We start from the raw sequence: 22,525 nt of genomic DNA, 5'->3' as shown, positions 1-22,525 counted from the left end.
TGTTCTACACTATTTAGGGTTTTACAAAGAGTGATAAAAAGCTGCCATCGTCTGTCATTTTTGACATAGCTACTCTTTCAAATAAGTCTAAAATATTTTTGTTAGCTGGTCCTCGTTGGTCTAGTGAATTCTGGCAGGTATGAAGCAAATGACCAGGTTCCGGAGCGTAAACTATTTTGCTTTTAACATTTAAGATATGTTTTCTGCTGTGTAATGATAAACAAGGCCAGGTGTGTAACCTTGTCTTGGAGAGTAGAACAATAGATCGACAACACTGATAACAGTCTTCACGGCCAACAACATCACACGTAACGGACTAATAACATCGTGATTGATTAAAAAAAACAAAACAAAAACAAAACCAGCTATATATACTGACAACTCACAATAGGCCTTATCACGGTTTTCGACGCCATTTTGGCCAGTAGGAAAACAGTCTCAGTCGAAATAACAGCATTGTTTGTATGGAAATCCGATGTCAAATAATTTTCACGAAACATTGCAACTGAAAACTTCATGAATTAGAAACTTTTGGCACTAGGAAACTAGAAGGATTTTAAGAAAAAAATTGGAGGGATGTAGCTGTGCCAGAAAGCGTCACGTCGTGTTTTGAACTTTCCATACATTTCCCTGTATTTTTTCCCGCGAACTATTTTTAGTAGCAGTTCGCGGCTGTTGTGCTATACACGGAAATTTTTTCAGAAGCGATGTTTTATGAAAATTATTTGATATCAGATTTCCATACAAACACTGTTATTTTAAGCCTGTTTGTGTACTCGTCAAAATGGCGTCGAAAACCCAGTGATAACTTGGGTGCTTACCCGGCATTCACCAAAAATTTTCGGTTTGAATTTTCGAAAACTGATTTCGGTCTAGAATGGAACAGGCTTAATCACGCGAGGAGACTGGAGAACAGTCGGCTACTGGAAGCTCTTGAATTTTCGAAAATACCAAAATTTCCACTTTTTAGGAACACTGAAACGCTCAGATTGTCTAGACTGACGTACCTCGGGTCCCAGAGGTTTTTTTTTTTTTCGCGAGAGAGAAAACTGCGGCGAAGAGGCGCGAAGGAAAACGCCGAGAGAATAAAAAAGATGTGGCTATTTCTTCATTTTTATTTATTAGGCATCGGGCCTCTGGAGCCAGGTCGTACTGACAAGAGACACCAGTCAATAATGTCAGCTCAAGCAGTCCTTCTTACGGAAACACTTAGCCGGATGATCATAATTCCCCTAATAACGATATGACTCCTGGGTTAAAATCATTTACAGGGAAAATAAGACTTCAGTGTTAGGGAAAACTCGCTGTTCTTTAACACGAGCAAGTCCAGCTTAATGGAAGTTTACCTTACACAACCACTCTTTCGCTCCTTTTCTTTTTTCTGTTTTTGGTAATATAACATACACACTTAACAGGGTAAAATAAAAAAAAGATTAACTTTCCTTACACAAGAGAACATAAAAAAAAAAACAGGGCCATGAAACTTGTCAACAACAACAACAACAAAAAATACTGATCCGTCAGCGAGCAACCTTGCTTTACGGCGAGGGACAGTGACCGTCAATACAGGTGACAATTTTTATTACAACGCCCTTTTGAAATCAATCCCACGCTAAAAGGCTTTCAATTTCGTCTCGCTTGAGGAACCTTTTATTTCCTTACGCCAGTATCGATATCAAGTCTCGAGCTGTCACGTGTGTCGGATAATGAGACCAGTCTGTGCAGTGCGTGTACATACGCACGCGTGACATATCACCACCAATTGACAATTCACAAGTGTTGGCTTGCACCCGAAATCAAATTGTGTTTTCTTGTTATCATTCAGTCAACTGTTTAGTCTAGAGCGTTTTTTTTATTTTCATCGCGGCACAGTCGGTGCCATTCAGTTTCCATCGCTGAACTCGACAGACGAAAGCTCCGCAAGGTTCCTGTTCTGCCTTACACCCGGTAGGTGTTCATTTGAACGAACGTCTATGTAAAAGTAGCTAAACTTTAAGCTATTCTTTGGTTTCCTAAGCGCCAAGCCTTCTTTACTAGTCATGTTTTCATCGGCAAAGGACAATACAACAGGAAACCGCGCATATACTGAGGAACACTCGAGTTTTGTCGGGCGTGATTTCAGGTAGGCGCAGCATAGCCGGGCTAGGTGGCGCTGAAGGAAGTAGCTAGGATACATTAAGTGTGGTTCAAATGCAATTCACCGCAGCAGATTCGCGTTTACTGCAAGTAGCAGTAAAAACTCGCCGTCTAGAACTCTGTCATTCCTAAGCGTTTGGTATTTTCAACCCAAAATCCCTTTGTCGCCATACGCATTCACAGATTTAAGGCTGATAGGGCCTTGGCTGGGCAGTTTTCGTTTCTGTTGTGTCAGAAGTGCGGTTGGTGGGCAATATGGAGACTCCTCTTTAACAAGATATATATAACTAATCTCATGCATGAACTTGAAAGTTAGCATTAGTTCAAACATAATATATTTATGCGTAAAAATGTTTGCAGCTGTAGCGAGTTTCCAATCATTCGCCGACTCAGTGGTTTGGTCTCCGCAACTGAACTGATAATATATGTCAAGAGGTGAACAGAGAAAAAATGAAAACATCAAGTGAATTTCTGTACGTTTTCTTGTCTTGAGTTTACTATGTATTCACGGGGGAAACCGAAACTACGAAATATACGCATGATTAAATATTCCATCTCAGAGACATCCGTTTACCCATTTCCCGGTTGTAAAAATCGCGTTATATCGGTCGTAAAGCTTATCATTGAGGCATTAATTATACTTTACGACCAATTTTATCCAATTCACGTTATATAACAATTATTAAAGGAAGCCCAAAAACATGTTTCACGTGTCAATATTCAGTGGTGAATGACAACTGGTCAAGAAGAACGTCACGACACAATAGCATTTTAAGAGCTCCACGATCGCTCTGCACGTGCGTTGTGAACTTTGGTACGGCTTATCGAAACATGGAGAACGGGAGCACACGAGGGTAAATTTTTCAATTCCCTTTTTTAACTTACTAATTCAGTTCCAGGATAATTCGGCTGCTTTGTCCAAGTTGAACGAATTGGAATAATCGCGAAGAAACTTCCAATGAACATAAACTTATATTAAGACAAGTGATGTCTTTGTTGGTGTTGCCTTAGTATGATAGGTAGTAGAGAGGAAAGCCCAGAAAATAAAGGACTCGGATTCTATCAATCAAGTTACCGGACACACATTGTAGAAGGTGAACGAGGCGTTGCCGTCGTCGACTCAAGAACATGCAAGTTCCTATCCGATTCCCAACGGGAGAACAAACTGCCAACACCATACTACCGAAAAGAACTACTTAGAGCTAAAACATCGTTTCTGCTAAAATAAAAAAAAAAGGGAAAATATTTTGAAAAAATAAAAAATAAATAAATGAAAAATGAAGGTTTGCGAAAGGTTTGCGAGCAATAGGCCGAAAGGTACAGCCAATCAGCGCCACCTATTTCGGTGACGTAGCTCGCGGGGTTGCGAAGGCCGAAGGTGAACGAGTTCATGGTTGTTTACCTGATCTCGAAACTTTTGAAAGTGACAGTCAATAATAGTAGGATATTTGGGTATATTTGCTTCACGAGCCATTGAAAAAAAACACGAATCTTAAGTGTCCTGAATGATTCGAACTTGAATCGCCACGCCAATGTTTATAGCTGTTAAACAGCTGGCAAGTCAAAGGCAAACGTTCAGCTCCGGTAAGTTGTCCTTTGTTGAAGCAGCTGTTTTTTATCATTTTGCGATAAGCCATTTTTTTAGTTACTAACTTAAAACACGTCGATATCATTTTTCGAAGCTTGGGTGAAAGGTTAATTAAGGAGTCATTGCCTCCTTTTATAACCTGTTCAGAAATGTTTAGTTCTTTTAACGGTAGTTCGAAATGAAGTGTATTTATCTCCGATTCATGCCCTCCTCTGCGAGTTGTCCAAGTGGTCGATCGGTTTATACATTTCGAGCGCGTTTCACTGCCTTTCGTATTGCAGTCGAACTGTAGAATCCTATGTGAACTGATTAATGAAATTTGTAACGGATCGAGTTGTGGAAAGCGCTCAAAATAATTAAAGTGCGCTAACGTAACCTTTACTTCATCGCCGCTTCGTGTATTCCGGTTGGTTAGTGTAGTGTTAATTTATCACAACTTGTCTCCCAACAAATGTTGCTTTGCAAGGTGTGATACAGATTGTTTGTTTCACGACAACGTGCAAGAAAATGCTCGTTGTATTACCTGTCACAGAACAATAAATTAAGCAAACCAAAGAAAATTGGAAATTTCTTTCAGCACTCACTACAAAAACCGCTCTATGCCTTGATTAACATGAGAGGTCAACATACTCCAAGGGCAGTCCCATGGGAATTTAAACTTTTGAAGACCGCCGGGCTTGTTCAATTAATCCTTTTTTAATCCAATTTATTCCTAGTTAAATGCTCAACTCTGATGCCAGATTTGGTCATAAACCCCCTGACCAGCAATAATAAATCAGTATTGCTTTGAGTGCATGAAGATCCTTTTTTTGTGAGCTATTTGTTCATGATGGAAATGAGTAATGGAATGCTTTAAATTTGAAAGAAGAGCACTAAATCAAATCATTTTGTCAATTCTCCCATGGTTGTAAGATGATTCCAATGGACTGTATAATTTGTGGTTCCTAACTGTTCAAAAATTATTACATCATTAACATACACACACAGAATATTGTGGTTTGCTTTGAAGCAAAGATTGTTTAAAATTGCAAAATTGTCAGTGTTTGTGTTCAGACCCCACCCTACACCAAAAGCAGCTCTTTCCAGAGCCCATAAGGAAGGAAAGTAAGCTCTAGTCTTATGTTTGAAGTTTTACAGGCTAAATGCCAAAGCTATAATTCAAAGAATGTAACAATAATTTACATTACAGTCTGTTGAATACATGTACTTGACCTTGCCAGATGTCATTCTAAAACAAATTTGCATGGTTGGAATGTTCAAAAACTGTTTAGGAAGAAAAGTGTCAGCTGTGCAGTTTTTGAAATTGCTTTGTAAAGTTCTATGTTTTTCTTTTTAATGCAAGGGGGCTTTTTGTCAAAGAATTTATCCTTGTGTTATTTAAGAAGCATGGTGTTGGGATTTTTTGAAATGTTCTCTTAGCCTGGATAACTAATTTTATTATCAAACCTTTAGTAATAATGAAGACATGATTGTACAGTAACAGTTATTATTCATGTAACTATACATGGATTAAAGGTTAAGATTAAAATGTGTTGTACAATAATTATATATAATAATAATTTTATAGCTTAAAACTGCTGATCTAGAATTGTAAGAAAACTAAATTTTAACATTCCTAGATCTTGGCCATAAACAAAAACTTGTAAACTCATAACTGTGAGAAGTGAGTAATAGAAGGGTTTGACACAAGAGGATTGTAAATGCCATTTTTGTCTTCAATTCAAAATTGCTCCAAGTAAACCCTCTTTTGGCATAAAGACTGGTTGTCAAGTACATGTACATGTTAGCTCTAAATTTAATTGCCTGTTAATTTTGAGAGAATGCCAAATAAACAAGAACTAGCTTGTAACTTTTCTAGGAAATGCAAGTAACCCCCACGAAGGGGATTATAATTAATTTATGCTCTAGCTCTTGACCAGTTGATTTCTTTTATTCACAATTACTACCGATGGTTCATTTGTCTTGGTTCAGTCTCCTACAAAAAAATCAATTGAGCATCAGTACATGGTATCTCTTTTGTGTGGGTCGCTTGCATTTTCTGGTACATATATACCCAGTACATGCTATTTGTTGCTTTTTAGCATTTTGCTCCCAAGTTATTAATAATTTACGCAACTATAAAGTTTGTGACATGAAAACCATGCCCTGGCCTCTTGCCTACCGTAAAACCCTTGAATTCAATTCAATTCAATTCAATTCAATTTTTATTCACCAATTAACTACATGTACAAGTGATCCCATTTTTTCATGTGTTCTGAGTTTATGTAACTGAGCACTTGACAACCATAAATTCAACTTGCTTGGCAAATACAATGACGTAGCAGGATCTCCGAGACTTTCATCCCAAGAAGATGGTGACCCCTAAGGGACAAAGATTGACAAGAGTGCCTGTTGATTTCTAAATTGCATTGCTGCCAAATGTTTGAAATACCAGTTTGACTCTTTAGGGTTTACATGTACTTGAAAGGAAGGCAAAGCTGCTTAATACAGTGCATACATGTACTTTGCAAACAGTTCACTGTGATTCCAGCTGTGCCAGGCAGAGCCAAATATTCATTTCTTAGTGCAGCGTTATTTACAAACAATAAAATTCCATGTCTTTTTTTTTAACAGGGTTGGCACCAGGAAAACATTTTTGCAATAGCTACAGGTGTGTTCCTGTACCTGGCCAAAAGCACCACAAGAACAGCTTTGAGTTGACAGGTACAGTTGTAGTCATCTCAGAATAAGAGAAAAATTTTGTGATTCACTCGTCCTTCAGACAACCATCGTAGAAAATTTGGTTGTCCAAAACCTGCATTTACAAGGCCACAAACCTTATGGTAAGAGACTCGGTACAACATTTGGGTGTTTTTTCCTTATTCTAAAAGGTTTTTTTTCTTAAACCTTAAGTGAATATTATGCACAATGTTAATTTAATATAATTGTTTTTCATGAATGAGTCTACATGTAACTGTTTGGTTTAGATCATGGCTCATTCCACAATGTCATCACGCTTATTTTCTTCCTCATCAGTTTATAACAAGGTGTGTCAGTGTTAGGGGCAGCATGTTGTCATCCTCCTGCTATTCTTGTTCTACTTCTCCTTCACTTGTAGTGTCACTGTGAATAGCAGAAGAAGTTGCACTGGGTTTCAACAAAATATAATGCTTTGTTTTAGCCTTTAAGAGCCACTGATTAATTGCAGAACCTTGGTCAAACTCTTTCAGCACAAAAAATTGATTGGGGTTTGTCTTTAACTCGCAAGAGGTTGTTTGATCTTTCCTGTTGCATTCTTGTCTTCCGCAGCATTGTTTTCAGCCAGTTCATTGCTGAGAATGACCTCTCACATGTGGTAGTTGTTGGTGAGTTGGTGATCGTGAGCTTCACCAATGCAAGAATGTATTTTTAGGTCATTTTGGTTACATGCCAGCAGGGAAGCATGCACATTAGTGTGTTTCTACATGTATGCTCTCTGTGTAGCCATTAGAAGCTCTTCAATTCCTGTCACTCCTTAACTGCTCCATCTCTTTCTTGTTGAGTGATCAAAAACAGTGAACTCAGAGAGAGGTGTGCTGCTGAGGCTGGCAAACCTCTTTTCAAGCTAGTTTAACAGTGCTTCAAAAATGCTTGAGAGATCAAAGTCTGGCCAGCATTTTTCAGAGAGTGAAATTTCTTTGCTTTTGTTTTTCCCATTCAGTAGAATCTTTCTCTCCTCATTGTAGCTGTAGCTCTCAAACTACGGTTTGGAACAAATGACATTTCTGGGGGATGGAGGTTTCTCATTCTTTTACAACTTCAAGTTTGCTATGGCTGTGTCAAGTTTTCTTGCAAAATCAGTGACAAAAAAACAGAGATCTCCGTAAGCTCCAGCGGCCGGTGATTGATGACTAGCCGGCTACTCAGATCCAATAATTAAAAAAAATAAATAAATGCTTTGTTTTGCATCCAACGGCAACTTTTCCATTTGGGACGCCTACTTTCCCTTTGGTAACAGTGTTTTCAAAATAAGCCGTCGGCCGTCGCATGCGGCAGCAACTTTTCTATTTGCGACGCCTATTTTCACTCTGATAAATTCCCAAAATAAATAAAGCGATTGATAAATAACTTACTAGTCTACCAATGAGTTAATAAAGCAATAAACAAACAAGCCTTGCTCACATTACGCAGAAAGAATCACATAAAACTAGAATGATCGACGATCAAAGCGAACGTCGAGTGAACGTGGAGTAGGCTCAGTTGCTGCGCAGCGGTTTCTTTCAGCCAGTACTTCATGTAGTACTCATTATAAGCACATGGCGGACTTCGCATGAATTGAGTTGCCGTAAAGTTGGCGTGAATTTTGTACTTAAAGTTGTGACGCAGAGTTTGGTCAAAGTTGGTATAGATTGCATAAAGTTTGAGTACAGTTCGCGTAAAGTTGGTGTAGAGTTCGCATACAGTTAGCGTAGAGTTTGCGAAAAGCTGGAGTAGAGTTCATGCAACGTTTGCGTAGAGTTTGCGCGTAAAGTTGTTGTAAATATACAGGAAATTATTGTTTAGGTTGTTAACAACTACGTTAGTCATCGATTCTTATCTTCAGCACTGATGATGTGTTTTGTGAGACTGACAAACGTTAGTCAAAATCTTCTCGAGTGGAGGCAACAGCCACATGAACATTCTGATGGGTGACGTACTGAGGCCCTTTGGTTTTACTTTCTGTTTAAGCCTGTAATAGCTTTTTTATAACCAATAAAGTGGCAAATTGCCATGGTTTCAACAAGACTCGAACTGACCGTTTAGTACTTCACAATGCAGGAAAATGCATCTCTTAGAGTATAACACATCAAAATTTTCTGGGGGAGCATGCTCCCAGACCTTGCGCAGACACTACGTGTCTGCAAAGTCTACTTTAACAGGTCCAACTTCTACTTGAAAACCTACTGAAAATGCTGGGTAAATACAAATATGAAATAAAAAAAGTTTTCCTTAAAGAGCCAAGTGTCCAAAAATGTTTTTGACTGAATAAACTTGAAAGTTTCGTCGAGAATTTTGCCACACCATCGCTTGAATCTGCTTGTAGACGTTGATCGAACGTTCAGCAAACGAAACAGGCTCAGATTGCGAGGCAGCAGTTACCGATGAAAAGCACTCCATATCAGACAACATACTATGTATTCCAACATGTGCAAAATGCGAGCAAGCCAGGGGCACATGGAAGGCACTTACGCGCCTTTATAAATTCCTCTGCCGGCTACTCCATTTTATTCTCCTTCTACTCCAAAATTTTGGGAGAACCCTGAAAGATCATCCCTTTGGAAACTTTCACTCAGTTCCTTTAAAATATTGTGATGACATCTAACAGGAAGTTGAGAAATTTTGCAAATCTCATTGTTTTGATTTGCTTTAATACATGTACATGTATTTCCTTGACTTTGGCTGTATCTTCACCTTAATTTCCACTGCTCGTCTGCTCTATGTGTGTGACTGTCACACAAAAATTCTTTTCCATAGCAGCGAGAGCCCTGTGTCTGCTAGACACTGTCACCCTGTCTTCTTGATGATACTGCTGAAATGAGCAAGGATTTCTGATACAGTATTGACTTCTATTCTTTTCTTGGCTGAACTAAAATAAAACTTGAATGCTTGCCTAACAGTTTTGTCAAAAGTGTCAAGATAGGGAATGGGATGATTAATAACAGTATCTAAAACACCAAGCTCAAGGTTATGAGCAACACAATGTAAAATTACAACTGGCCGATCTGTATAATTTTGCACAGCATAAGACTTGAGTTCTTCAAGTCATGTCAAGTTAATTGATTTAATTCACACGAATATTACAAGATGGTTATTTTTTAAAACTAGGTCACATACATAATAGTATTAAGGATACAGTACAAACAGTTAAGAGAAAGAACAAAAAATAAGTTACATTTCATTGTTACTAAAAATAGATTTTTAAAAAATAAAGGAAGAAAAAGAGAAATTAAAATAAAATTGTATACATGCAGCTTCTTTGCTGCAGTCCAAGATTTTTTCTCTTTTTGATTGGTTTGGAAGGAAGGCGAACAGCATGGACTGTCGCTTTTGAGATTCCGCCAATTAAACAGGCCTGGGGCCCATTTCTTGAAAGTCCCAGTAACTTACAGGGCCCGGTAAGTGTCTTTGGTGATAAATGTTTCTCAATTTTTGTTAGTTTTGAATACTAAATTTTAAATCTCATAATTCTGTGAAAACATTGGCCAAGTGCCATGCCTGACTAATAACTGTGTAATCAGCGAAAAAACATTCAAAAATATATTTCTTGGGCCCGGTACATGTAAGTTACCGGGACTTTCAAGAAATGGTTCTCAGGTTCCTACAGCTGTAAGCCAAAAAGTATGAAGCTCATAGAAAGGAATTAAATGGCTTCTTTAGCATGGCCAAATTTATAGTAATACATGTATTTACACTGTCTGATTTGTCAAGAAAGAAGTTTGCTTTTGTGACTATTTGATAAAAATAATTTCAATTCTACTGCAAGTTGAAGTTAATTTTCATCTGTTTCATGTAGTTGTTTACATTAATCAGAATGTGCTTGTCCCACGGACAAGTCATGTTAAAGATTTACATGTTTGATTTAAATTTCTACTTGTCCTGGACAATCCAACATAGGTTTTGGCTTACCCTACAGTCTTCATTGTAGGAAAATACAAAGTTGCTGTAAGTTAATTTGAACCTCAACAGTTGTCCTCTGCTGGTCATTCTTTCCCCTTTATTCTTATTAAGATGAGAGCTGGGTTCTGAGCTTTCCTCCTCCGTAACTGTAAATATTTCCAGCTCCTGCCTATTCCCTTGGGAGCTACAGTTGTCACTTCTTCTTAATGGGTTATTCCAGAAAAAATCCACACACCCCCCCCCCCCCCCCCGACGGATGGGGTCGTTTTTTAACCCCCCCTCTCACCTGGATTTCCTGAAGCACAAGACCTCCCCTCCTGTCTGGATTTCCAAAACAAAAGACCCCCCCTCCCGCCTGGATTTCCGGAAAAAAATATTAGGCTTAAATTTAATTTATTTTTAATATAAAATAAGCACAATCACGTCTAGAAGATGTTCTTTTTTAATTTCTAAAGCTTCGGCTAATATAAAAAACTATCGCGTGGAACTAAAAAAAGAAAGGAGTAGCAATGCGAAAAAGCGAACGAGTTCATCCTTTGTGTATGGACAATACCCATGGAATTTTAAAACTGCACGCAGAAAACGCACTGGCTGCTTGTTCAACTGTGCTACGGACAATGGAACTTCAGAGAGGTTACCACTGTATATGTTGCAGGAACCCGTCCAAGAACTTTCTCCTTCTGTTGCTTTCGCAATAACTTACGTTTCCAAAAGTTTTTTCGAGGTACAGATGGCTACAAGTTCCTCTCGAGTATTTTCGACGAAGAGGGAATGTTTGGACCAAAATTCTTCGAAATTATCTTCTTCAGCTAATAGCTCTGTATCCTTGCTTGCACAAGTAAAAAATTCTTCCGCCTGACGCAGTGGAATCCACGCTAAGAATGCAATGGCGGACGATGGCGGACGTGAAATTACAAAACGGGGGCGCGCTGGGTCTGGTATGAGTAGAAATGTGTCAGGCGTTTCAAACTCTTCGTTGCAACAATGTTGCGATGGCTCGTTCATTACTATCTTGTTGTTCGCGCTTTCTGCTATAAAAGGACCTGCGAAGGAACTTAGATTATCATTTATTTTAGGTGAGAAATATGTGAACAAAATATTTCTATTATTTTTTAGGGTCTGAGAGCGCTGAAGTGTCACCGAACTAAACGTTCGAATCGCGTGAACTATCGGTCGAAATGACTCCTGCAGAAGACTTTCTTAAGTTCAACCCCCCCTCCCGCCTGGATTTCCAGAGTCTTTGACCCCCCCTCCGGTGAGAATTTCCAGAATCCCATCCGTTGGGGAGGTGTGGATTTTTTCTGGAATAACCCAATGTATTGATGCAATATTCACTCAGCACAATGTTTTATCTCTTTTCGTTGCACTCCTTGTTACCTATATGTACATATACATGTACTTCCACTTCTTGCTTCAGTTCTTGATCCTTGTGTACCAAAATTAATGTTGTTGTTAATATGTAAAGTCAATTCCTGTAAGTTGATTTTTATGTCAGTATGTTTTTGTGGCTAAATGTTGTTAGGCAAGGTTTAAGTCAACACAATGCCGGTCAGCAGTCGTCTCTCATCATGGGTTGGTGACAACCTTTGAGCTCTCTGCTGGGGGTGCCTCATGGTTTGATTTGCATTTGCTTGCTTGGTGGCCTGTGAAAAAAAGTCATTTGGCTTGCTTTACAGTATTGGGTTCAGTGTGATGGTGCCTTTGGTGGTGGCTTGCTCCTGCCCGGCTCCACCAACCTTTTTAGGCACCAGCTCCTAAGCTCATCTATTGTTGTTGAGTTTAATTAGTCACTACAACTATTAAATAAATGAACTACAGTATTGTGTCATTATAAAATTGTTATCAATTAATTTCAAAATTCATAAATGTAATTTAATATATGTTTCAAATGATATGTAACTTTGCTTTACACCAACATAAATTCTTAACTTCACAAGCTGTGAAAAGAGTTACTCTAACTTGTTACAGTTAGTAAACATGCACTGTATCTGGATTCTTTGTTTGTCAGAATTTTCATAGCCATGCGGAAAGGAAATTTAGTCAAGCGGAAGCACAGTCCTCAGGTGAGCTGTCTGATTACAATTTTGCAGGTTTTGAAAGAGTAGTTAGGGATCTTGGCATTAATGTGTTATTAATATTGACACATCACTTCTTATGTCCTTTTAATTGCCATTGACTTTCTGTTTGGCACATGCTTATTACACGAGATGACCTGGGCCAACTGTGCTATAAAATCAGTCGAGTTTCATTTCAGTGTTACTTTTAATCAAAACTCAGACAATTATTATCTGATTATAATAATTAATTTTTGGCAATTTTCAATTTACTGCAGCATAGAATAATTTATTCATCCCAAGGTGCACAGTATTCCTTGAGCATGATGCACATCAACACATTACATTACAATGACATACAGGTGTGAGTGAAAAATTATTGAACAACTATGATATAATATCATAGATAATGGCCACAAAAAGATGAACAATACAAACATGCATAATGTTGAATGAAGATCTGCTGGTATGCACAGGACACCCAAATGACAATACAGGTATACCAACAGATTAGTATGCGCTCTCCTTTGACAAACATATAGAAATATATAGACTAAGTATAAAATAAAAACTAAGACTAAACACTATGAACTTCTTCAAATAAACATAAACAGCCATTATATATAAAAAAGGCTTTTCTTGTACACTCTTACCTAATGGAAGTCTTCTCTAAAGATCAATTTGTTTTTGTTTTGTGATTGGATTGTTTTGTCTCTGAGCAGAAAGACACTGTCAGCAGTAGCAGCAGCAGCAACGAAGAGGAGCATGGCAACACCCGGCTACAGAAGAAAAACTCTCCACAAGGAAAAAAGCCCAAGGAAAGAACCAGTCCTGCTACGTCAGAAAATGAGGGAAAAATTTGCATGGATGAAAGTTCTGACCTCAAAAACATTTCCAGGAAAGATGACTTGGACTTGACTGGAAAGGTATGTTGATCACAGTCCAATTGTGTCACAGTCACTGCAGAGATAAATGGGCAGAGATTTTGAAGGAAGAGATGAGAAGGCAAAGCCTTCCAGTAAAGGATAAGATTAGTTTTCACTTGATAAGCTTGAGCATGAATTTTACAGCTAGGAAACTTTAAACCGATTTTGAGTTGCACTTTTTTGTCTGTCTTTTTACAGGATGTGAAGTCTTCCAACTTAGTGAAAGTCAACACCGCCGAAGCAATTAGTTCAAAAGAACAAGAAGAGCAAGATGTCAACATAGCCAAAACAGAAAAGTCAGGTATGAAGCTGCAGAAACGTAATTTGTAAGATCACTCTCAGAGGGCAATTCCTGAATATTTAGCAAACCAGCCAACCACCCAATGCTATGAAAAAATGATATGTATACGATGAAAATTCCCTGAAAAAATTTCTGAACCCCCTGGCAACAATCTAACCCAGGACCTTCCAGTTACTAGTCTGGATCCCCTCACTACTGAGCTATGGGTGACTCACTTGGTGAGCACGGGTCACAGGCTTGGGGTCGTAAGTCTCAGGACCCAGGGGCGGGGGGGGGGGGGGTTATCAGATATAAATGTGACAGGGGGGTCCGACCGTGCCTAATATTTTGCACCCCAAAAAATACATGGACCTTATATTGTGCACCCAAAAAAATACGTCGGATCCCCCCATCACGTTTATACCCGAGTATCCCCCCTGGGTCTCAGGACTTTGCATCTCGCGAGTACCCTAGACACTCGTCACATAAGCGAATTATCTGCATATCACAAGCACATTAAGTAAGCGTTGTGTACACTTAGAGATATAACGAACTAGCCAACCAGCCAATGATATGAAGAAGATGGCATGTACACGCTGAAAATTCTCGGAAAAAATTTCCAGTGTTTGACCCAAAATTCTTGGTTATTTTTTTTAATTTGGGGTAATTTCAGATGCCAAATGAAACAAGATTTGCCAGTATACTGTTGATTGTACACTGTAGTAAACGGGAAAAAAAGACAGTTTTTTTTCCATATATACAGAGCTGTCATTTAGGACTGTTTATACAATTTGGCCAGATGCTAGAAAAATTTATAATCAACATAAATGTGTTGGGGATTTTGATGATTCTAATAAGCCATCAAGCCATTTATGTACGTTCACTCCACATATATTTCTCGCAGTTTTAAAACTATTCTGTAACTTTTGAGTGCAATCAAATAATATTATTAAGGAAAACCCCAACACATTTTTTTAGCCTTTGGGATCGTGGCCTTGGGGGAAAAAATTTCCAAAATATAAAAATTGCGTTGAGTTGGAACTCTAGCACAACGACCTGGTCCTTCAAGTTTCGACTATGCAGAAAACTCTGTAATTGATTTTCTTAAAAAACCAATGAAATATTTGAATGGCCAGTTTATAAGCTTCAATTAAGTTACGGTATCTGTGATGTAACTGAGAAGGCACCCCTGAGGTACATGGTAACCTTGACTGACTCGTATTAACTCAACTTGTCTCTATACAATTGATCCCAACTTATTTGAGGCATTCTTCTGTCTGTCTGTTTTCAGAGAAGCAGCTGGTATCTTCAATTGAAGATAAAATGAACATTTCAGGCAGCAAAAAAGGTAACTGTGGATAATTATGGTGTAAAGGGTTCCCAGTATGGCATGTTATAGATCCATCATATGCGTCATTCCGAGGCTACTAAATTTTCCAGGCCTTGGTTGTTCCACTTTGTATAGAAAAGGTATAAGCATTACCACAAGGAAGTACTCGATCAGTAAGTTCATTTGAATCGTTGCATTTAAAGATTTCATCTGGAGATTCAAAAGTTAGAACCACCTTGTACAGCATACTAAACAGCACTACAGGAAAGTACTGCTCAGTAGGTTTCATTTGAAATATGATTGCACTTTAGGATTTCATTTGCAGACTCAGAAGTCATAACCACCTTGTACAGCATAATAAACAGTGCCACTGAAAAGTGCCGCTCGGTAGCTTTCAATTGAATGGTCTTACTTTAGGATTTCATCCAAGTATTCAAAGTTTAGAACCATCTTGCACAGCATACTTTGAACAACATCACAGTACTTTAGTGCTTTGGATGGGTATACCTGAGGATTTCATCCCCAAACTAAAAACGTTAGAACCACCTTGTACTGCGCAGTTGTTCACTGGAGCGGTCACATTTCCCGATTTCGTTAGCATGAAACTCTCCAGGCCAAAACTCAGACATACATGTATGCAGTTGGATTTAACTGTCAATCAGAGTTACAGAAGCAAGTGTTCATATTCAATCTCAGTACATGGAAATGGAAGTTAATCTTTTGCGTTTCCTACCAAGTCAGTGACAGCAATGTGAAATGTTGAGCTGGTCGGAGTTAGGTGTTATTGAATAAAAGCAATTATTTTGTTGTTCTTTTTTATTACAGTTAAACCCAAGAAGAACATTTATTTTTTTGACTTCCTGGGAGGTCAGTATACTAATAAAATAACAGTTCACTGTTAGTGCATAGTTGATGAGTTTGGTAAGTGCTCACCCATTTCCCATCATAGTTAGTGGTGATAGTAGGCTTTACCAAAAGCAAAAAACAAATGAATAAAATGTAATAAACAGGACATGCCTCGTGGATCCAATTTATTAATTTTCAACCTGGTCCTTTGATCGTTCAAAGTGTGGAAAACGTTATCTACTGAGTAAGTCCCTGTGTGGCACATCAAGTGTGTGAAAAGATTTCAGCTGTTCGTTTTGGAAATTTTGCAAAATATATTATGGTAGTACGTCTTCATTTTAATCTCCAGCTGGGGAGAAAGAATGAAGCTTACATGTGCTCTGCTGGACATCGACCCAGCTACAATTGAATTATCGCTCCTTGAACAACTAAGATCTGCTAAATATTGCTCAGTATACTGGCAGTTTCCACATATTTATTCAGGAGAAAAGGCAAACTGGGCGTGGCCTATGCTGGTCCGCTAAGAGTAAGCGACCATCTTTTTGTGAACAGTCAATTACGGTATGCATACCACGGGTGACAACTGTATTAGTTAGGATTTTCATCTTGATTTAATTAAATCAGACAGTTTTTACTGTTTTTTTTTTTAACAGACGAAGTAAGTAATGATGAGTCGCAAGCTCTTCAAGCTCTGAGTTCATTTTGGGTGAACACTGTTGCTAGAAATAAAGATATCTTTAAACGACCGCCGCCCAAGAACCAACAGGAGCAGGACTTCTACAACAAATATTGTGACAAGCAGGGCAAATTGTCCATCATTGCAGCTACTCGCCTCATGAGGTACGTACAACAATTAACAGCCGAGAATGGTACACATTAAAAGAAAAATATATGGAAAACAGCAAGAAATCTTAACTTTAGCCAATATATAAATTTACTGGCAAGAAGTCGAGTTTGTTGAATGTGGGGGAAGGGGGTTAATTGTTTCAAGATTTGAGGGCTGTCCGCATACCTATCGTGCGGTGTTTGTATTTTGTTGAATCTAATTACTTTGAACGAATGACCATAGTTGATTGAACTGTATCTAGCTTGCAAACGAGGCTTCAGCGGCAGACTCCTTTCACATGCAAATAATTCTTATTTATATTTTTCCCCCGCAATTTAAAAGCCTCAACTGCAAGCTAAATCTAGTTTAATACCAAGAATAGCCCACTTTGAAAATGAGTGATGGCCTGGGTCGAGAGTAACTGCCCAAGCGATTGTAGGATTGTTTCGGGTATACAAATGTAACCTGTTCAGTTCCTAAACAAATATAAAGGGTTTTTCACAGTTACATGTAACGGTCCAATGACACAGTTTTCTTGCATTATTCTTACATTTTGATTATCAGATGACGAAACGAGGAAGCAAGCCTGCCTGCGTAGCTGGAAGTGAAGAGTTTCCTCTCCCTCTCCCCCCACTCCCTGTTTTCATCTGCTTCATAGGCTAGTACCGCTTGAAGTTATTGGTTGGAGTGAAGTGCAGTCCCTATGCACAGGACACCCAAGCTTACGATACTGAAAGGGTCGAACATTAATCTTTAATGCAAGTGTTGTGGCACCTCAAACAATTTGAAATCACAGCGGAATACTCATTTACAATGTGCATTTATTTTGTTCGTCTGATTGAGTCATAGCGAAAAATTAGCCTTGCGAAGCTCTCAGATGGAAGGTATAGTGAATGCCTTCCTGTATTGTGGGCTTGGGCGGCCTGTTTCCTAGGGCTTGCGTTCTATCTAACTGGACATACCTGTGGAACTCCTAGTCGCTGCATGTTAGTACATGCATAGAAACAAACGCCAGTTTAAGAATCATCCTTTTGGCTAATATGTTTTTGCTTTCCCTGACCACAACAGCCACAGTAAGCATCCATTCTAATTGAAGTACAAAGCGAAAAGTAAAACCCACTAATCAACTTGTTTCTTTTTTTTGTTACCCAGCCTTCCTCATGTGATCACAGTTTGCCTGAAAAACACTGCTCAGATTGAAGTGGTTGTATCCAATCGAGAGAAAGCGCTCGAAGAATCTGAGGAGTTGCGTCAAGACTTCTTTGAAATTGTCGAAGCTATGGCAATGCACTTGATTTAGGATCTCACGAAAGAAAGGTAAAACATAGCCTTCTGTTCAGTACTAGTCTCTCTGTCACTAAAACTGACATTTTACTTTTTCTTCTTTCGTGAGTGAGTTATTAAATGTCCGGAAAATTTTATTCACGGAGATTTTTACCAGCCACTTTGCATGGATTTCGCGATTTTTAAACCCCACAAAACCAATTTGACATCGAAACAGGCTTCAAAGATTCCCTGCGTAGTTGACTGCCCCTGGCTCCAAAGAACTGGGAAAGGTCAAACATCAAAGTGCAGACGCCACAGTAAACCGCGCGGGGATTGGGTGAGGCAGGGTTCCAACTAAGCCGCGAGAACCTGGAACAGACTAATGCGTAGTGAAGTCCATAGCTGGTGGTATTGTTTGCAGAAAAGCAAAGCTGAAGATTCACCAGTGGACCAAGAATACTATCCCCAAAAGGACTAGACACGAGGAGGATGTCATCCTTGTTACTTGCCGCCAAACCTTTGTACCCTCAGCTATGTTGATCCAACAAACTGGCTAACTTCTTTTCTCCAACTTGTTTTGGATCGACGTTTTTAGATCTCTTACCCTTATTTGGATGTCACGTATTAAATTTTATCGTTATTTTTCCCCTCGAATTCCCGAGCTCCGAGTTCGTCTGTTCCCTTTCACAGTAATTCGGAAGACGCTCGTGTGCGGGCCACACCCATGTCCATTTTATTCTTATGAAAAATTCAAAACAACTTGACTCAAGTTATTTCTTTGACCAAATCGTTTATCAATGTTCCTCGTTATGCTGGAATATGCATGTGGAAAAAACTGTAGTGACTAAGCTCAGATTTCTTTTTTTGTTTCTTTCAGTCAAAGAAAAAGATGAAGTTCAAGAGACATGGCGTAGTATTTCATTATCGCACGAGTGAGCTGTCTGCAGCAAAACGGATCTTGTAAAATTTGTAAAATAGTACTCGTCCACTGGTCATAGAGGCCTCTCAGCCTTGCAGGGTTGATAAAACTAAAAAAAATACAGCTACACTCACGCATCTACAATTTCGGCGGAAGCGGCTAAGCTTGAAAAATTAAGGTCAAAAATAAAATAAAGCGTGCAATACCCCATGATCATTTGTTGTAAATAGTCATTATATTACTTCTCCCAACCTGAGAAGCTGAAAGCTATTGGAATACTCAGGGCACCCTGCTGGGTTTGCGAACTTTAAGGTCGGTGGTATTGTAATCCATCTTTGTTTCGTGACCTGGTTTCAGAATTCCCTCGTATGTCTTTTGTTTTGTTTTGTTTTTTTTCCTCAATCTAACCGACCGACCCAGATCCGTAAAACCGGCAAACGGAGAGAAAAACGAGACTGCGTTACGAACAAATGGAAAATTGTTGATGTAAATTAGCGAAGAGTCCCCACAGTTTTACCCAGTATTATTCTAATAACATATGGGACCTAAAGGACCTTTAGGGCTAAAGGCACGAATAGATAATGGTGCTTCAAAGGTATACCCGGCATCAGTGAAACAGCTGTTACTTGGGGCTTATGTTTCTGCATTTATAACGCAAAAATGACGACAGCATTGCTAAACACGTCGCAAAATATGTTGCATAATTCACCCGATCTCGATCGCCAACTGGCAAAACATAGAAGACTGGTGTTTTTCGAATATCTGTCAGCGAGAATTGACGATGGGACAAAAATTAAGGCGCGAGTTGCTCGATAAACAGACAAGCCGTCGTCGTCTTCACGAACATTTTATCATTTAATACATTCTGTACTTTGTTTGCAATGCGTTCGTCAGCGTTTTGTTTCAAGTTGCTGAAGCAAAAAATTTTCCGATTTTCCTATTTCCAACCCAGAACAATCCCATAACCACGCAAATTCACTGTTAAATAGGGTACTGACCGCTGTACCGGTGAAGGGTTAGTGACAGTCCCGTTTATTAAACAAATTCAAATGAGCCATATGACATACAACAATTCCTTGCCTGCTGTCCGTCAGTAGGACTCAGTAAAAAAAACCCTGTCTCTAAAGGAGGAAACCTGATCCCTCCCGAATGTAGCACCAGGCATTACTAACAACCCTGAGGAAGTGCGGTTACAAACTTAATGCTTTAATACATATTAACAAAAATTTTGAACGTTACTCGACAGAGGAAAAACTTAAAAAAAAAATTTCAACGTTTTATTGGTGGCTCTTTTCACATACAAATTTATTTTAAAGATATTCCTCTCCATGAACTTTCTTTTTAAGACAATGCAACCTCAAAACGTAAAAATAAGGTTTATTAACTTGAGAGAAAGAAAACTTTCAGATAATGCTAAGATCCTAGATGCAACAAATAAGCAAGTAAACTATGCAGTTGTCAAGTTTGCTTTATTTGTAAATTCATTCAGCTTTCTTCTCTCTAACGAAAGTAACATAATTTATTTACAGTAAAATACAGCTTTACTATATAATTGGTTCGTTCGTATCCAGCGATGAACACTGAAGCCGATAGGATACATGTTACACTATTTACATTGCAAAACCATTTGTTCTATATACAAACATCACCATTCATTTCAACATGAGCTGAACGCTGTGAGGACGTGGAAACGTGTGGTCTTTTAACTGCTTATCTTAATCTAAATGTTTTCTAGGTCATGATCTTGCCTAATTCAAAATTTTAACTCGCAAACTATAAAATATTTGTTACGTTTCCACTGCACCCTGAGTGCGCTGACAGAACAGTGACGTATTTTTATATTTTAAGTGCTCACCACGCGTGGAACACGCGAGACCCCGACATAGCGCTCTGTGCTAACTGATGCACCTGCTACGCGAGCTATGAAGCCTTAAAAAACGAACCACGCTCAGTAACGGTATCACATCTAAAAATACTGACACACGGCGCGCCATTTCGTTTTACACTCGGCCACCGATGACTAAGCGTAGATTTGATTTTGAATCAATTACGGTGCTACGTCATTTTCAGGGCTCGGCGCATCCGTTCTCTATCCTGGATGGGTAAAATGTTTTAAATATTCACAAAGCTAAATTCACACTATACCAGAAAGCGCGATGCCGACTTGAAAACCATAAACTAACAGGACTGGAGTGACAATGCTGCTGTCAGTACGATTATGCTCCGGCTCTTTCCACCGGACACGTTGTCGGGGAAGGGGAGGGGGAGCGAGAGAGGCGAGAAAAAATGACGGGGACACATTCCCCCCTCATTTTTCCCGTCTCCCTCGCTCTTTCTTCCCTTCCCCGGTTACGCGGGCCACGCAGGCTTGATGTAATGTGAAAAATGAACCCGTAACCGGATCGGCATGACTTACAAAGGGTTTTACGGATGTGCTCTGACACAAAAATACGCTAGAGTGAGAAAAAACAAATATCCACCATCTTTGAACCGTTCCATACCAAACCAGGAGTCCTTGACTAGAAGCCTCCACCTGGATTAATTTCAAGAGTCAACAACTTTCCCGAGAAGACTTTTTTTTTTAAAACGCATGACAATTGAATTGTCCTTGCTCTCTTCTTTGATTCGGTATTTGAACTCTGGTCGTTTCGAAAGTCCCCTGAGACCCATTCTAAAAATAAATCTACTCGAGAAAGGTTTGACTCCAAGGCTTAGGATAAGAGACAGAAGCTCTGGGTCAGGGCCTCTTGACCAGATCAATTCCTAATCAGTCCGCAATGCCGGTGTAGTGTGAACACAGCTTGTTATCTCTTTTGGCGATTTCCAACCCGTTTAGAATTACAGAAGAATCTCGATAACTTGAACCGCCAGAGGAAACAAAAAAACTGAGTTACCGAAAATGCCAGTTATCGGGGATTAAATTTGTCAATTTTTTTAAGCGGGAAAAACTCCTTTCAGGTCTGCGAGGGACACTATGCTAGCGAAATTCGTGATAATGACGGTATGAGTTGACAAGATTCTACTGTAAATCAGATCAAAAGAAAGAAGCGTATCTGCGACCTGTTTAATCACCGTTCACAGAATTTGAAGGAGGAATCAAGTCACGTGACACAGAACAACATCAACAACCACACCAATGAGTGGGTGTCCTGTTCAAAAACTGATGAAACAGATACCCATTTGGTTACCATACATGTGAATAACTTAAACCAATCAGCTGGAAATTGTGTGGTGGGAATATAGACCTTTGTCATAAATGGCGCCCGATAAATTATTTTCATGATCATTTGCCCTACTAACGTCGTTAGCATGTGCAAAATTCAACAATAACTGATATCAGTTAAGACTAATTAACAGCCTCAAAGAATAATACATCAATCACCATTTATGAAAAAGGTCTATGGCTGTGTAATAACAAGGCATCTGTCTCCTGGGGTTTGATTTTCCAAAGCGTCCATAAAATGGAACGTTGTTAGTCCAAAGTGTTAGCAGTCGAGCCTTCATGCTTACTTCCCGTGGGAGGGGGGGGGGGGGGGAGGGGGGTGAGTAGACGGTTCACTTTTCAAACAAAAGTTCTGTTTGAATCTCTGCCATCATTTATATAGCATGAGAAGTAAAACAATCGAACTGTGCTTTGTGGACACACCCTAGATACAGACATCTCGTTATTACGGACAGTTCTCTCGGTCCCAGTTTAACATTTTACCACATTCAGTTCATACAGGTCATGTTTCTGGAC

The 22,525-nt window shown here is 39.1% G+C and overlaps 1 protein-coding gene across 4 annotated transcripts; it reads left to right on the top strand.

Moving 5' to 3' along the window:
* The first annotated feature begins 1,703 nt into the window (after positions 1-1,703).
* Positions 1,704-19,002, top strand: LOC146456800 (uncharacterized). Of its 4 annotated transcripts, none has more exons than XM_085092783.1 (10): positions 1,704-1,947; positions 6,338-6,427; positions 12,348-12,402; positions 13,116-13,319; positions 13,518-13,620; positions 14,891-14,947; positions 15,755-15,796; positions 16,429-16,615; positions 17,754-17,918; positions 18,745-19,002. In XM_085092783.1, exons 3-9 carry the CDS (start codon positions 12,361-12,363, stop codon positions 17,899-17,901), a joined length of 783 nt encoding a protein of 260 aa, XP_084948909.1. In that variant the 5' UTR covers positions 1,704-1,947; positions 6,338-6,427; positions 12,348-12,360; the 3' UTR covers positions 17,902-17,918; positions 18,745-19,002. The 4 variants fall into 4 exon arrangements, with proteins under 4 accessions (XP_084948909.1, XP_084948911.1, XP_084948910.1 ...); XM_085092785.1 differs by lacking the exon at positions 1,704-1,947 and adding an exon at positions 2,058-2,122; XM_085092784.1 differs by lacking the exon at positions 1,704-1,947 and adding an exon at positions 3,509-3,720.
* The last annotated feature ends 3,523 nt before the right edge of the window (positions 19,003-22,525 follow it).

The sequence above is a fragment of the Pavona decussata genome, unplaced genomic scaffold (assembly GCF_977016875.1).
Source record: "Pavona decussata unplaced genomic scaffold, jaPavDecu1.1 SCAFFOLD_254, whole genome shotgun sequence".
Classification (NCBI taxonomy): Eukaryota; Metazoa; Cnidaria; class Anthozoa; order Scleractinia; family Agariciidae; genus Pavona; species Pavona decussata.
This window is presented reverse-complemented; position numbering and strand designations above follow the sequence as displayed.

Coding starts and splice junctions, on each gene's coding strand:
- LOC146456800 (XM_085092783.1), top strand. CDS start 12,361: ATGCGGAAAGGAAATTTAGTCAAGCGGAAGCACAGTCCTCAG. Junction 13,320..13,517: donor ACTTGGACTTGACTGGAAAG/GTATGTTGATCA, acceptor GTCTTTTTACAG/GATGTGAAGTCTTCCAACTT. Junction 13,621..14,890: donor AGCCAAAACAGAAAAGTCAG/GTATGAAGCTGC, acceptor GTCTGTTTTCAG/AGAAGCAGCTGGTATCTTCA.